The sequence below is a fragment of the Ricinus communis genome, chromosome 5, assembly GCF_019578655.1.
Source record: "Ricinus communis isolate WT05 ecotype wild-type chromosome 5, ASM1957865v1, whole genome shotgun sequence".
NCBI classification, from domain to species: Eukaryota; Viridiplantae; Streptophyta; class Magnoliopsida; order Malpighiales; family Euphorbiaceae; genus Ricinus; species Ricinus communis.
In genome coordinates this window covers 29,391,874-29,407,567 of record NC_063260.1, presented here as the reverse complement: position 1 = coordinate 29,407,567, position 15,694 = coordinate 29,391,874, and the positions used below count along the sequence as shown (strand labels likewise).

At 36.5% G+C, this 15,694-nt stretch overlaps 2 protein-coding genes across 4 annotated transcripts; one reads left to right on the top strand and one right to left on the bottom strand.

Annotated features, from left to right (window-relative positions):
- The first annotated feature begins 993 nt into the window (after positions 1-993).
- On the top strand, positions 994-5,796 carry LOC8276043 (3-dehydroquinate synthase homolog). 2 transcript variants are annotated; one of them, XM_002517442.4, is made up of 10 exons: positions 994-1,208; positions 1,309-1,548; positions 1,988-2,154; positions 2,576-2,674; positions 2,810-2,878; positions 2,955-3,095; positions 3,196-3,285; positions 4,209-4,376; positions 5,175-5,253; positions 5,354-5,796. In XM_002517442.4, exons 1-10 carry the CDS (start codon positions 1,130-1,132, stop codon positions 5,479-5,481), a joined length of 1,260 nt encoding a protein of 419 aa, XP_002517488.2. In that variant the 5' UTR covers positions 994-1,129; the 3' UTR covers positions 5,482-5,796. The 2 variants fall into 2 exon arrangements, with proteins under 2 accessions (XP_002517488.2, XP_048231161.1); XM_048375204.1 differs by lacking the exon at positions 994-1,208 and having other exon boundaries at positions 1,401-1,543.
- Positions 5,797-6,857: 1,061 nt separating this feature from the next.
- On the bottom strand, positions 6,858-15,526 carry LOC8276044 (thyroid adenoma-associated protein homolog). 2 transcript variants are annotated; one of them, XM_015718163.3, is made up of 5 exons: positions 14,483-14,620; positions 11,961-14,129; positions 11,460-11,725; positions 9,814-10,410; positions 6,858-9,495 (listed from the first exon to the last, which is right to left on the bottom strand). In XM_015718163.3, the coding sequence occupies exons 2-5, from the start codon at positions 14,112-14,114 to the stop codon at positions 7,062-7,064; spliced, it is 5,451 nt and encodes a 1,816-aa protein (XP_015573649.2). In that variant the 5' UTR covers positions 14,115-14,129; positions 14,483-14,620; the 3' UTR covers positions 6,858-7,061. The 2 variants fall into 2 exon arrangements, with proteins under 2 accessions (XP_015573649.2, XP_015573647.2); XM_015718161.3 differs by having other exon boundaries at positions 11,961-15,526.
- Positions 15,527-15,694: the final 168 nt, after the last annotated feature.

The following is a 15,694-nucleotide window of genomic DNA, read 5'->3' as shown; positions in this document are numbered from 1 at the left end:
CTTTTTCTTTTTCTACAAAATCAGTCCACTTTTTCTCAAAACGAGGAGGCCATAGAGAAACTATCTTTTATTCCTTTGTCTCGAACTTCGTGAAGAACTCCATTCTATCTCTCTCTCGTTACGAACAAAAAAGTGGGGCTGCGCCTCAGTTGTACACTCCCTTCATTCTACGAATCCTTGTTGATTCTGAACTTCGTTCGCGAAGGAACCGGACTTTTGACAGGCCAGCCCTTTTATGCGCCGCTTTACCCTGAAAGGAAAATGAGTTTTGCTCCTCTGGGCGCTAGGCGCTAGGCGCTCCCGTGGTTCGCGAGAAGGAAAAAGGATTGACGGAGTTGGGATATTTTTTAAATTGATAATTATTTTATTTTAATTTATTCTATTTTTTTGTTTTTTTATGATTGATATATAATTATTTTAAATAGTTATAGTATTTAATATTTTTATAAAACTATCTTTAATTAAAACAGAAATGGAAGTTAATCAGAATCTTATTAATTTTTTTGAAAAATTAAACATGTTGACTTAATAAAATAAAAAAATAGATAACACTAACTTTATTTAATTATTTTTCAATTGTATATGGTAGTTCTTTTTTATGGGAATAGGTTTACTGTATTTTTTTAAAATTTAATATTTTATGTATAAATAATAAAATATATTTAAATTTTATTATTTTCTGGTGTACGACTACCTAACTTAAAGAGTGATTTTTAAATTTTAATTAAATTATAAAAATTATTTAGACATTTTATTATCCGTTTTATATACAATTATTTAATATAATAGGCTAAATACTATAAATTTCCTAATATTAAAAAAAATATTTTTTTAATTTTATTTATCATCTTCTCCTTTTAATTTTTTTATAATTTATTTTTAACATTATATTTATTTTAATTTTTTTATAATTTATTTTTAACATAATATTTATTTCATTTAAGATAAATTCTATATAAAATTTCTTAAATGAAATTTTTAATAGGAAGAAAGAACTAATGGGCGCAGACATTGAGAGGATTTGTTTATATAAACATTTCCATGATTATTTCCAAACCCAAGGAAAAAAATAAAATCATCCACTTCCCACTGGGCTCATTGGGAAGAAACATAAATAATAACAGAAACAATGGCTGTGCTGTTGCCCTCTTCTGCTAATACTACTATCCTCCCGAAACAACTCTCAACTGCCTTCCCTCCTCAACCAGGTGCATTCTAATTACACTTCTCTCAAATTCTACATAAACCCATGTACAAATTCTTTATGTAACTACTTAACTTTGTTGAATTCTGATGAATTTTTGGCAGGTAGTTTAAACATTTTGTGGAACAGTTGTTACTCAAGAAAGTTAAAAACAAACCACAATTCTTTCGTGGCAATGTCTTCTTTGAATAATGCTTCAAGAATATCATCTGGGGACTACGATAAATTGAAGAAAGTATGGATATGGACAGAAAATAAGCAAGTTATGACTGCTGCTGTTGAAAGAGGCTGGAACACCTTCATATTTTGCTACAAATGTCGAGAACTTGCCGATGAATGGTCATGTTAAGACTCTTTACAACTTTGTTATAATTTTCTTTTTCTTTTTTTTGTTTCTTGAGTCAAGATTTATCATATGGTTTTTCAATTGTCGAGGATATATTTATATATTGTTCGGAAAGTCTAAAAGTTGCAAGAATCCAATTCAATTGAATTCTATTTTAGTTAATTCTCATGTTTGGAAAGATTATACTTGCTAGATTCAATTCTTTCAAATTAAAATAATAATAATACATTCTTAAAGAAATGAAATGATACCACAAGTTTATATGAATTTGACTCTACATGATTATTCTCTGAACAAAGCCTTAAAAGAAAACAGTGGTTGATTGTAAAGCCAGTTATAAATACTGAATGTTTTATATAATATCATTGTTATTCATTAGAGTGAATATGGTATGTGAATTCTTCTCATTTTGAAATTTTTGTTATTGGGATGTACAGCAACTGCAATGATATATCCCCTGTTTGTTAAAGAGGACGAGATTTTAGATGGTGAGAATAAAAGGGTTGCTGCAACGTTTGACGTTTCTACCCCACAAGAGCTGGAGCAGTTTCAATTAGAAAATGCACAGGCTGAGAATATTGTTGTCAATTTACTGGATTGGCAGGTTTGCTTGTTTATCCACACTTCACAATTATCAATTATTAATTGTTATCTAATAGCTTCAGTCTTAAGCATGTCAACCAAGTTCAAATTTTTTAGTTTGGTTTTATTTTGAATAAAACTGTGCTTATCCAATGGGAGTATCAAGTTATAGCAACCATGCTTTTCATTCCCCCTAACTTGAACACTGATTACTTGGCATGCGCTAGAGTTTTGACTCTTGGACGCCAAATTTACTATCTGGTACTGTACTGATATAAGTATATTTTCACCTAACTTTAGGTCAGATCTTGTATAATTAAATTGTTAGACACGATTATTTTCAGTTTATGTAGATAATGGAATTAGTTACTCAGAAAACGTGTTGTCTTTTCTTATTAATATTTGCAAAATTGAGCTTCTAAGAATTCCTTGTGTTTTCTTAGATAATACCTGCAGAGAATATTGTTGCAGCATTCCAAGGCAGTCAGAAAACAGTGTTTGCAGTCTCAAAAACTCCTTCTGAGGCAAAAGTCTTCCTTGAGGTATCTATCAAACACCACAAATGATTAAGAAAGAATGAGATTTGATGCTTGAGTTGTTGGTTATATTCTTTAACATTTGTCCCATTAATGCATGCATCCTTTCGTCATCTACCTATTTGCTTCTTTTGTTAGTAGGCCTTGGAGCATGGTTTGGGTGGAATTATTCTAAGAGTTGAGGATGTTGAAGCTGTGTTTGAGCTCAAGGTAATTTCATTGAAGGAATGGACTTAGGTTCCTTCAGTTCTCAAGCATTGCTTCTTATCCCAGTTGCTATTGTCAGAACTATTTTGACAGAAGGAATGAAGCAAGCAATGTGTTGATCTTGACAAAAGCAACAGTAAGCAAAATTCAAGCAGCTGGAATGGGTGATCGTGTTTGTGTGGATCTCTGTAGCCTCATGAGACCTGGTGAAGGGCTTCTGGTAGCTCCTTGTTTCTTACGTATGACATTTTTTATTTAACAATTTACCATTTAACTTGCTGAATATGATAAATTATGGTGCCGTGAATATTGTTTCACAGGTTGGTTCATTTGCTAGAGGACTGTTCCTTGTTCACTCAGAATGCTTAGAGTCAAATTACATTGCCAGCAGACCTTTCCGTGTCAATGCAGTGAGTTGTTTCTGTAACCGTGAAAGTGATGTCTAGACTATTGAGAATTTTAGCAAGCATTGCAGGTGCTTAAGTTGCAGCAATTGATGTCTCTTAAAAAGAAATGAAACAAAATCAGCAATTTGCTGCTGATATACATTAAATCTTCATTTGATACTCTTCGTTAGCTTCAATACTTGAATTGACCTAAGAGACTTGCAAGAATAACTATCTGAAATCTAAAGCACTTACTCTAGTCTCGTATACACTTTGTATTTTCTTAGCTCTGCTGAGTACTACATTTTGATTATTCGGTTCTTAATTAGCATTGAATGAAGATTTCCAGACACTTTTTGTATCTAGTTAATTTTTATTTTTCTCAAGACGTGTTCTCTCATACATTATGAAATTGGATCGTATGTCTTGTAAACTGTATTTCTTTGATATATCATGTCAAGGGGGAAAAGCTTCATGCATGGCATTGTTTAGGAATTTTCAGCACTGTTTAGAAAATTTTACCACATACATCATATGATTGTGAATGAGACTATTACTGCTCACCAGCGATTAAATTTATTGTAACTCAAGGAAATTTCCTCCCTCGGTCTAATGATATGTTGGATTTTACAGTCCTAAAGTTCTTCAGGTTTCATAGCCTCAATCCCACCCATGAAATTTCTGTTTTGAGCCTGTAATCCTTGATTGGAGCCATCAAATTGTAGTGTTTAAAATTCTGTAGGAATTTTGTTTGTACATTATTATTTGTAGGCATTCAAGCATAATGAATTGGCATTTTATAACATTTTTGTGGGTTAATAGCTCTGTTAGACACTCTACTCAATTTTAAGAAGTTTATTTTCTTGGAATTTGGGTTTTTTCATGGTTCCATGACTCCATTACACACTAAACCCATTTTTCCTGAGTATCTCTGTGGAAATATACAGGGACCAGTACATGCATATATCTCTGTTCCAGGAGGAAAGACTTGCTACCTTTCAGAGTTAAGAGCAGGCAAAGAAGTAATTGTAGTTGACCAAAAAGGCCAGCTGCGAACAGCAATTGTTGGTCGTGTAAAGATAGAGAGCAGACCTCTTGTCCTTCTGGAAGCAAAGGTCTGTTCACACCATGCCCCTATTTGTATAAAGATTTTTCAAATCCAGTTTCATTTCTTTTAGTATTGAGTGCACAAATTTTACACTTCACTATTTAATTTTTAGACTTCTGAACATTTTGTCAAAATGATGTGCATTTTAGTAGAGTAAGCCAATCTAGTTAGTAGAGATTGCAGAGAAAGTGACCAAACATTGTGCATTTCCACAATGGGGAAACTATAAGATATCTAGCTGGTAAATGAGAACCTTGTTGAAGGCCCTCTGAGAAGTTTTCTTAAGGTCTGAAGTTCAATGTACTGCTACATATTTGGCAGATCAGGTTTTGACAATACAACCAAACCAATCTTCTAAATGAGATTCAGAATATAATAACAAGTACTCACCATATCTTGTCCCTGTCTTGTTTCTGCCACTGACTTTATTGATAAATCTTGGTTATGTGGAGGGTCAGAAAGATCCAAAAACTGCTAAACATTGTACATTATATAGGATACCACATGGAGAAGGCAAATATATGAAATAGATTTCCTTGCATATAGAATCTATACCATTGTGTTATGTGCAGTGCTTATTTGGTTGCTAAAATAACTGAAACAACCGAGTGAAGGAGTCTGAAGAGATTTGGTAGAATATATGAGTGTGGTTGAGAGTCGTCAGTTCTCTCATCTCCTTTGTAGATTTTCTTTGTTGCTAGATCCTTTTGAGAGTCATTTGCTCATTGCTTGTTGGATAGTGATTCTCATAAATTTATCTGAAATCATCTTAAAGCTTGTTTCTAATTAAATTTGGGTATCACAGATAGATTCAGATTATCAAACGGTTTACAGCATCTTCCTACAGAATGCAGAAACAGTTGCCTTAGTACCTCCATGCCAAGGTCTATTATAATGAGAATCTTTAGTTCTTAAATCTCATGTCCTTTATTTGTTCTTATGTCAGAATCTAATTATTCTCAATTTATTACCAATATTCTATAGGAAATGGAACGCAAAATGTAGCTATTCCTGTGACTGCATTAAAAGTTGGAGATGAAGTTTTGTTGCGATTGCAAGGTGCTGCTCGCCATACAGGAATAGAAATTCAAGAATTCATTGTTGAGAATTGAATAAGAATGAGGGTTCATTCTAAAAGTTGAATTTGTGGGTGATCATTTGTGCTACAACACGGGTCGTGCTGGAGGTAGTCTTTAAAATTATACCAATACCTTTCATCACTAAAAGGGATTAGTGCTGGAATGGCTGCGAGTTGTCCTGAGAGCAGAAAGAATATTTCAGTCGAACTATCAATTTTCCTTATATGACTACAATTACCTCTTTCCAGAAGTAATTGGAGGTCTAGATAGTCTATGATTATATAGCAAACTAAACTATATTTATGTTTTGCATCCACTGGCACTTGGCAGTCTACTCATAATTACACATCTCCAAGGTTTCCCTTCAGCTAACAATCATCTTGTAGGTCAGATCCCTTCAGCTAATTGGTCTTTTTAACCCATGTCACCTATTTGAATATAAACTCCAATAAAACTTCTGGGTCCAATCCCTTCATTTCTTCGTAGTTTGACCAACTCGAGCTTTTTGTCTCTCAGCTCAACTTTTTCTTCAGAAGGCTCAATACCACCTATTGGAGCAGTGAATCTCTTGCATATGGATCTCTCAGGGAACCAGCTGACCGGATTTATCCGAATTCATCTTACAAGTTGCTCTAGATTAGATTATTTGTTATTGAACATCAACATTCTTAACGGAAGTAAGTCGGCCAGTTTGCTTCCGTAAAGAGATACCCTTCTCAATTGGGAAACTGGCAGCTGTCATTGAACCACAACAAGATAGAAGCGTCCCCTCTCAAATTGGCAATCTTGATACACTGTATACCTTGGAACACAGTCATTAGCCATAACTCAAACTAGTGCAGAGTTGCCTCCAATAACTGGGAAGGGAAGACGACATTATAATAATACTTCACGGAAATATTCTCAATTCTCTACCTCGCTTCAATTGCTCACACATTAACTTGCATTACAATTCTTTGTAGGGTCAAATGAAATCCCAGAACATTTCTGCTCTTCTTGCGCAAAGTTGGTAGGAGACTAGGATTATGCTATGGCAACTTGAAAATCCATGGTGAATACAAAGTCTATAAATGTGGTAGTCATGGAAAAAAAGAAAAAACCCTCGAGATATTCACAGGCCTTGTATAATACTAAATGTTCGTACCAGAAACGGTTGAAAAAAAATTTTTGTTGACTCTTGATATTGAAATGTCAAAACTTGAATCTCAAAATCTTCATCGTGGTGTCTTGGAAAATATTGGGGGTGAGAAAAGATCTTGAAAATTCAAACTCGAAGCGTCATTCTCTCTTCATACTTGGCAAAAGAAGATGGAATCTACCATTCAAGTAGTTTAAGTGTTATCTAGAGACGTAGTGATAAAATGAAGAAGCCTGCAACAAGCAGACATACAAATACGAACACATATCTCTGGTGCCCCAAAGCAGGAAAGCAAATACATTGTTATTGCCGAAAAGAAATCTTATATAAGCTTTTAACAAGCATAGCAGGAAAAAGAAACAGTACAACAGTATAATACACTGAACTGTGTAAGGGGGAAAAAGGCTGTAGCAGCTTACCCTTCATCCCTTTGACCCATTATAATCTGAAAAATGTTTTTATTGTACAAATTCCTTCATCTAAGAAGGAAATAGGGATCAAAACCATCCCAAATTGAGCTCTCTGTGAATTTATAAATCTGGTCAAGAGTTGCACCAACCACTTTCTCATGTGATTTTAAAACTAATGTATACAGGTTAGAAATCAAAGGATTCCTTAAAAGTGGACTCAGAGTTTTACCAAGTTCAGTAACTTCGGCTAATAGAGTCGAACCATCATCAACTTTGCCCTTGAATATGCAGTTTGAGAAAGCATAAATGCCAAGCAGATTTGCATATAGTGGTAGAAATGCATCTTTATGGTTGCTCACACCACCTATCCAATCAACCCCTAGTTGCTCAACATAGTCTTCAGCAAATGACATCAACTGATTATAAAATCTCATTCTCCAGCGGCGTAAATAATTCTTGAAGACTTCTTTGATTTGCATATCAGACAACCACAAGTTTAGAACTGGAAGTTTCTCCAAATGTGAGCAACAGATTTGACATATTAACAGCTTTTCTTCGTGATGATTATCAATTTCCTTGTCAAATACTCGCCTCACAAGATCTCCCTTCGGTACCAAATAATTTGTTGAGTTGAGTACCAACTGTGAAAGATGCTCAAAGTAATTAATCCAGTGACCAAAGATAGACGACAGATACCCAAAACTCATTTCAATCACTTTCTCCACTTGAGTTGGGACCTCTCCTGCATTAGAGCTACTTCTCATTTTTCTGGAAGAAAAGCATTTCTGCACATTCACAGCAAGCGCCTGTCTTACCCCATCATCTTCATCCTCCAGCAGCTTGATGCACAAGAACCATATTTCCAACACCTGGCTAGCATACATATTAACAGCTTCTTTAGGTTCAAAACTGAAACCTGAACTTTCAAAGGGCATTTCATGACTGAACACAGAAGAATCAATTAATTCAGCTTGCTCCAGCAAACCAGATGCAATTATAGATTCAGCAGCAGCCTCGCGCATGTTTACCGGCTCAGACGCAGAACTTTGTTCTTTAATCACATTAACAAAATATTCAATGCATTCATACAAGTGGATTGATTTTCCCAATTGATCCGATGCGCTACATCTACTACTGCTCTCATCCACATTAGCAAGAACATAGCTGGTCAGTAGATTTGCATACTGTCTGACGCATATAGCCATGCAGCAGATGAGAGTCTCTCTTGTCTTTGTATGTCTTGTGAGTTTGTACAAGGATACCAGCTTATCCCAAAACTGACACATGGAATCAAAACCCAAATTACCAACATAACTTGTGTTGGTGCATTTTTCCCCATCAAGTTTCTTAAACTGCACCAAGTTCCAAAAGGAAAGAATCCTCAGAATGTAATTCATGCATCTATGATTCTCCTCAGAATTCAAGAGTTTCAACATAGTTGCCTGGAGATTTGCATTATTCCACTGCTGAATACTTCTAACCCCACTGCTAAATATACCATGAACCTCAATTTTAGATTCTGTTGACTTTAGAAACTTCAGCAGCCACTTCAACGTTGCAAGTCGAACTTCATATGATGAATCTGACAAGGACCGAATCAACCTTTCAGGGAGTCCAGTAAAAGAATTTGTTTCAGATAGGTTCAACAACTTTACATCAGGTGACAGATGCATTTGTGGCATCTGCAGAATTTCTTCTACTTTAGATGCCTGAAACACACAACTGAAGTAGGATATGGCTGCTTGTTCACGAAGTTCTGATATAGTTGGATCATAATATGATAGTCCATAAGAATCCTCTACATCTAAGGATACAGTAGAAAGCTCCAACAGCAGATTGCGAATAGCATAGAAATGTTTACTTGTATACCCTGTTCTTGCAATACTGAGCATGCGATCAAGTGCTCTCACAAACGAGGTATTGAGGATGGGGCAAGGACACCATTTTGGGCTTGCAATCCATGAACATGTAGTCAGAACTTCTATCAAATCCCCAAGAATCTTTTCTTTCTTTGCAACATCAGCCAGGTTTCTACAATTTGCATCTAGAAGAGATCCTAGTTGCAATAGCATTCCATGAATTGAATTGAAGGAAGCATTGTAGATTCCAACATTTGGGTTCACTATCATTGAGGAAATAGAAGAAGTGACTGGGTTTTTCATGCAAGGCAATTCAGAAGCAATATTCAGGAGAACAACTGGAAGTTTCTCATTAGACACCAAGCCCATTAAAGCCTTGGATGCAAGAACACGAATTCTCAGGTTGCTCTGAGTTGAGCACCTCCTGATGAATGGCATAAACAGGAAAGGATCCAGATCATCCCCACTCTCACTTGCAATTGTTGAAGGCTTGAGCCTGGATAAAAGAATCAACATTGGGCACAAGCTTGGGTGGACAACCTTGGCTAGGTTGGATTCTGAATGGCCAGAGGTTGCATCCATAAGCATATCAGTTGCAACTTTCAGTTCGTTGTAAAAAAATGCATGTAATGTGGGATACCTTCAGGCAAGAAAAACTGTTAGTTGCCATTTGATGAACAGAAAATATTGCTCTAAATATTTAACTGGAAGGAACTCATGATAATAAGATAAGATATAAAAACAATGAACCCCCAGATGATGGGTAATTCTCTTACAGAGTTTTGGAAGACTATTTTCCACTGTAGACTCTAACCTTCGCACACTAAAAAATGTTTCTGAACTTTGATGCTTATGCATGAATTCCTAAAAGTTTATGACATCATCAAAACCACCCGAACTATGCCATATGGAAAATAGAAACATCAGTTATAAACCCTCCTAATCAGAGAATCCATACCTGTGGAAAAACTCAAGCCCAGTTAATGCACGCCGTGCAGATTCTCGCTTTTGAACATTTAGGAATCCAATCATACGCCGCAGCAAGGCGGTGTACGCGAGGCAGGCACTATTTCGTACCTCCCAGTACGGAGAAGAGAAAGAGCGAATTGCAACAATCAAGGCATCCGCAGAAAAACCAGAAGTATCAGTTGCCAGGTTTGTGTCATTGAAAGCAGCTCTAAGAACATTAAATGCATGTACTGTAGGAATTACACCCTCATCTCGGATCTTTGAGGTCTTTTCCATCACATGCATCTCGGATGACTTTGCAGAATCAAGTTTTTTGTCCGACACTGCTAATGAAAACTTGCATGAGTCAGCAATTATGCCCTTTGTATCAACTGGACCCAGCAAAGAGCTGTTAGCTACATTTATTAGCCACTTTAGAGCCCGCGGGAGAAGCTTCTTCGGTGCCCCTTCTGGTTCTGAAAGAAAAAGAGCAGTAAATGCTGCAGGAATACCAGCACTTCTCCTTAACAAATCATCCACAGTTTGTCCTTTGGACACGGTTCTTTGCATAAGTTGATCCATCCACGACTCTGTCAATTTACAAAGCCTAAAGAGGAAAGATAACATGAGAATATGGACATGCCCAAAAGAAGAAGAAAAAAAAAAGAATAGCAGCATGCTATCTGCTTTCGTTTTTTATTTTCTCAACTAAACATTTTAATCCTTCTCCCAGGAATTGTATGCAGATTCCAGATATTGGCAAGGTACAAATACAAATATGATTCTGTTAAGCACTCACATTGTAAATGATTAGCTCATACATTCTTTCCCCTCCTTGAAGAATTAAGGAACAGACATATTCTGACCAAACTATGTCATCTAATTGGCGCACATGTATAGGAAAAGAAAATTTCCCTTTCAAGTATCAGATTAAACTATGAAAATCGTTCCCAAAAAAAGACTCAGAATCTTGATAGAGATTCAACCCTGAAACAATGGAGAAATGAAGAAATGCATATTATGCTTATATTTATGTCAATCATTAAACATAGATTTAGTCAACCTATATTAAATGATTGACAAAAAACATTTCACTTAAGATGAGCACACACACACACACACGTGAGCGCGCGCGCGCAGACAAAGGTATAGAGTGGGTTAGAAAGAGATGTTGTCAAGGAAGAAAAGATTTAGGAATTGTTATTTTGTTGATTTAGCTTTCAAACTTTAGTGACTATTTCTGACTAGAAATATAACGTCCTTCCCAGTTCAGATCTTCCCCAAGGAATATGAGTTCATTATTCTTTAAGAATATAGGTTCATTATTCTTACACTTTGGGATCTCTGATCCTAACAAGACAAGTAGCAGAATTTAAATCTTTATGAAGGCCTATAACCTAGTATGTTTTATGACTTCTGAAACTGAAATTCCATGTAGTTAGTTTTAAGGAACAATTGCACATTCTCTTTCTTTCTCGAAGACATATCTAATCTCCTACTTCTTCCTGTATTTTCCTCTATTCTTTTCTCAAAACTTCTCTTCAATTTTGAACTCTTTTCTTCTCTCTTTCACAGCAACTATTTTCCTATGTAACAGAGATCAAGAGGGACTGAAACAAGAGGAGTGGGCTTAGGAATGATGTAAGAGGAACATACCGGGGATCATTGGAGCAAAGCAAACGGTTGCAAAGGGCTGTGAATCCAGCTCTTGTCTTATCAATTGCTCCATTATGCTTCATCTTCAAAAGAACTTCCAAGAAGTGGTTCCCAATTTCTTCAAGTTGTTTCAAATCGAGTACCGCAATGGATGTTGACATTTCAGAAGAATCACCGGCATTAGACATAGAAACCTCTAGAGAACGTGAGCAACTATTACTTGGTAAAGGAACTTTTCTTATGATAGTTCCCAGGAGAAGGCTCACCTGAAACCGAGACAAAAAAAATGCTTTAATTAATCCAATAAGCTTGGACATGCAAGTTATAACTTCAAAAATTTCCTACATCATTTCATACTTAAAACAAATAGTATCAGCCATCAAAAATCAGCTTAAGAATAGTTTCTGGTACCAATACTTCATTTGCTCCAATGGTCAAAGCACTATTATGCAGTCAAGAATTGATTTTAGAATTGGCATTCTTAACCATATTGCAAAGTACCTCTTTCATAGCCAGCCAGCAACCAACCATGACAATTTGTTCTGGTCTATTATCCTGCCCATGTTTGGAGTCACCATTCACATGTTCTGATGGTCCTACCATATCCAATTCATCCATCAAGTAATTATCATCATCACCCATATCATCCATGTCAGGAAGATACCAAGCATCTGCAGAAACGACCCAAAGTGCTAATGAAGTAATTCGCATAACCAATCCCAAAAGCTTCGCCAATGCTTCTCTCATTTCCAAAATACTAGACATGACAGCATCAGAATTCCAATCCAATTCATCAAACGTATATCGTAGAGTAAGCAATACACCATGGACAAAGCTGTTTTTGCAGGCTTCAGAAAGATCCCTCTCACCCTCCACCACGGCCACATTCAACCAACCAATTAATGATTTTATATACTCTACTACAGGATGCCTAGGCTCAATGATATGACTATCTTCATTGACTAGTTCACATTGATACTGAAAGCAAACACCATCAATACTAGGTCTGACAATCCATCCTAGTTCCAAGACATACTTCCTGAATATAAGCTTTAAAGTCAGTGCCCCAGCATCACTTTCTCTCACACGTGGACTGCTGACTAAGTTCTTAGCCCATGCAATCACTCTCTGGACCATTTCTTCACTTGAAATGCCAGGAAGGGGGGTAGGAAAGTATAGCAATATGCGAAAAGAACTCTCTCTTAGCCTGTCCCAACTATCAATAATAGATCCAACTAGTAACAAGGCTGATTCAGGTGAAGTTATTCCTATACTGTAAGGACAGAGACTGCATTCAGGAGCAATTGAAGGACACCTATCTTCAGAAGGTGGTACAATAGGCCAAACATTAAGCATTATCAGTATGAGCTCCATGGCCATTATTTTTCTTTTGTAAGGAGCAGAGGGATAGCATGAGAAAAATAAGAAACTAGACAACCATCTCATAAAATTGAATAGATCCCCTGCCCTATTAACTAGAGCTTCTTCAGTTCCCTTAGCTGATTGTGACTCCTTTTGATAGTTCGCAAGGGGTTGCCAGCTCCCATGCTTAAACTGTCTCTCCAAGGCTGTTCGAACTCGAGAAAAGAACTTTCTGAACAAACTGGTCCACTTCATCTGGAAACCTGTAGAGCAACTTCTCATGTTCAATGGCACAGCTTTTTTCAGAAGGGTCAATTCTAGATGGGAAGGAAGACTAGCTGTTTTGGGGTTTAAGAAGAGCGACTCTGCAGCATCAACACGGAGCAATTCGTCAGAATGCATCAGCGCCAATGCTAGCCATTCAACGGGGACCTTAACCTTTATCCCCTTGATGCAGACGAGAGCGTATAAATTCTTAACTTCTGCTTCCAGCACACCTTCTGCCTCAAGTGCTGCTGCATTTTCATATAAATCAATATCCCCTTCAATCAAAGCAAGTGAACGACAGACCTTAAATAAAGAGACTAAAACAGCCACTTGTTGTCCAACTCCCAGTTCTACATCTGTAGCACTTAGCTTAGGAAATGACAACCCATTCTCTTCTCCAATAGGCCCAACTGAGATGAAAGAAAGCATAGGAAATATGCTATCCACATCAACTTCTAGTAAAATTGGCAGAGCATAAGTATTAAGATTCGAGCGAAGCTTTGAAACCCCAGATGTGAGCCCATATAGAAAAGGGGGCAAGCAAAGCCCCCTATAAACTGCATACCCTTCCTCAACACCATTGTTGTTCCAACACTCATCACGCAAGCACTCAAGAAAACATTTCAAGAATGTTGTGGCAGCACAGCACACATCATCATCAATGTAGGCTTGTACAGTTTCAAAGAGCAGGTCAGGACACATTTCAAGCATACTTTTTGGCCCCAGCCTCTTAGTCAACAAAGCTAAAGGGATATATCTTCCCTTACAACGTGAGCCTAGTGGGAGAAGATCTGAAGCAATCTTTTCTAGAAATGATTTTATTTTCTGACTACCCACTCCCAAGCGAAGAGTTGATTGAATGTCTAAGAACAGATCAAAAACCTGATGAACTTGTTTCACTGTTTGACTTAAAGGATCTTCCAAATTATTCCATATGATTCTAAGTATCCGAGACCCCATCTCCTCTGGCATGGGATCATAATTATCTGATAAATCAATTAGATTAGCCAACAATGAGGTCTTCATCTGTTGCAAACAAATCTGCATCACCGTCAAGGTATGAAAATTAAAATGGCTGTCAATAGGGTTCTCACAATAGTTACATAGCTCAGGCAAAATCCCATCATACAAAATGGTCTTAACAGAACTTGCACAAGTTCCATTTCCCTCATGACCATTTAATTTACTACTAGATTCAACAAACTGCAAATTTAATACTGTCCTCGAAACAGCAGTAAGAATCCCTCTTATCAAGCAGAGTCTACTTAAAACAGAAAAACTACCTACTTCTGAAATCAAGTCCCCTTTAAATGGAACCTTTAAAAGTGCATCCCTAAACTCACCACCATCACAATTATTACCATAAACATTACAAGTAGTTTGACTGAAAATACCTTGAATAATAAACAAGCCAAGCTCCTGAGCACTAAGACAAACTTGCAAAGCAGCACACAGGCTCACACCAGCTGCCACAAAACAATCTCTTGAAAAGGCCATAGATTTCAACAAACTTATCAAAACCAATAAAATTCTTTCCATAATATTGAATTCTACACCATCAAAACCTTCCAAATCCTCCTTAAATTTATCCGGAAACCGCTGAAGCAAGTAATAAGAACAAGACAGCGCCTCTTGACATTGCTCCATAACAATAGGAGAAGGCCTAGCCCAGTCCTGAATCTCCAAAAGGACACTATCTAACCCCAAAACAACATCCCAAGCAACCAAAACAGCACAATCTTCAATAACATCAACTAAATATACCAACTTTGGCATACCCAGTATAGATAAAGCCACTCTTGATAAACAAAACCGCTTACTTTTATACTCTTTACCATCTCCACTACCATACTCCTCACAAATCTCCCTAAAACACCCACAAACCAAAGACTGGTAATCTTTATTACTAACTTTAGATAAAGCAGAAACTAAAGTTCTATGCAAAGGCAAAGAATTTTCAAGAAACAGAAGCTGTAAATAAAAAAAAGAAGCCGTTTTTAGAAGTGATGCATCATCGTCATCATAATTTATAGACGATAATAAGTTAGTGAAAGACGAAGAGAGGTTTTTGGCACTGGTTACTTGAGAGTAAATTGAAGTCAGAGAAACGAGGTTATTGAGTTGGTTAAAGAAAGGTAAAGACTTTGGGTTTAAGGGTAAGAGAGATTGAGATAATGAGTCTGTGAACGATGATGGGAATATCACTGCACTGTATGTGTAGCGGTGACGATGCTGTATTGCCCTCCATTTTGCTGACATCTTTTTTCGATTGGTTGATTGTTTTTGTACAGACTCGCTCTCTGTTGAGAGAGAGTGAGAGAGAGAGGTGGTAGCGACGGCGGTAAGGTGGGAGTGGGACTAGTTTGGGGCAGAGCGGGAAGGGGAATAAGGAAAAAAAACGAGGGCCTTAGCTTCCAATTGGCCCTAACTTCAGCGTGTATTTTTCTCTTTTTCCTTTTTTATAATTTTTTGGAATAATTTGATGAAATTAAAAAAATTAAAGTTCTATTTTATAAACTCATAGAATCTACGACTATGAGATACCAATACTAATTAATTAAGAGGTCAAATTCTAGAGATTTTTAAAATTTTAAAACCTTTTAAAT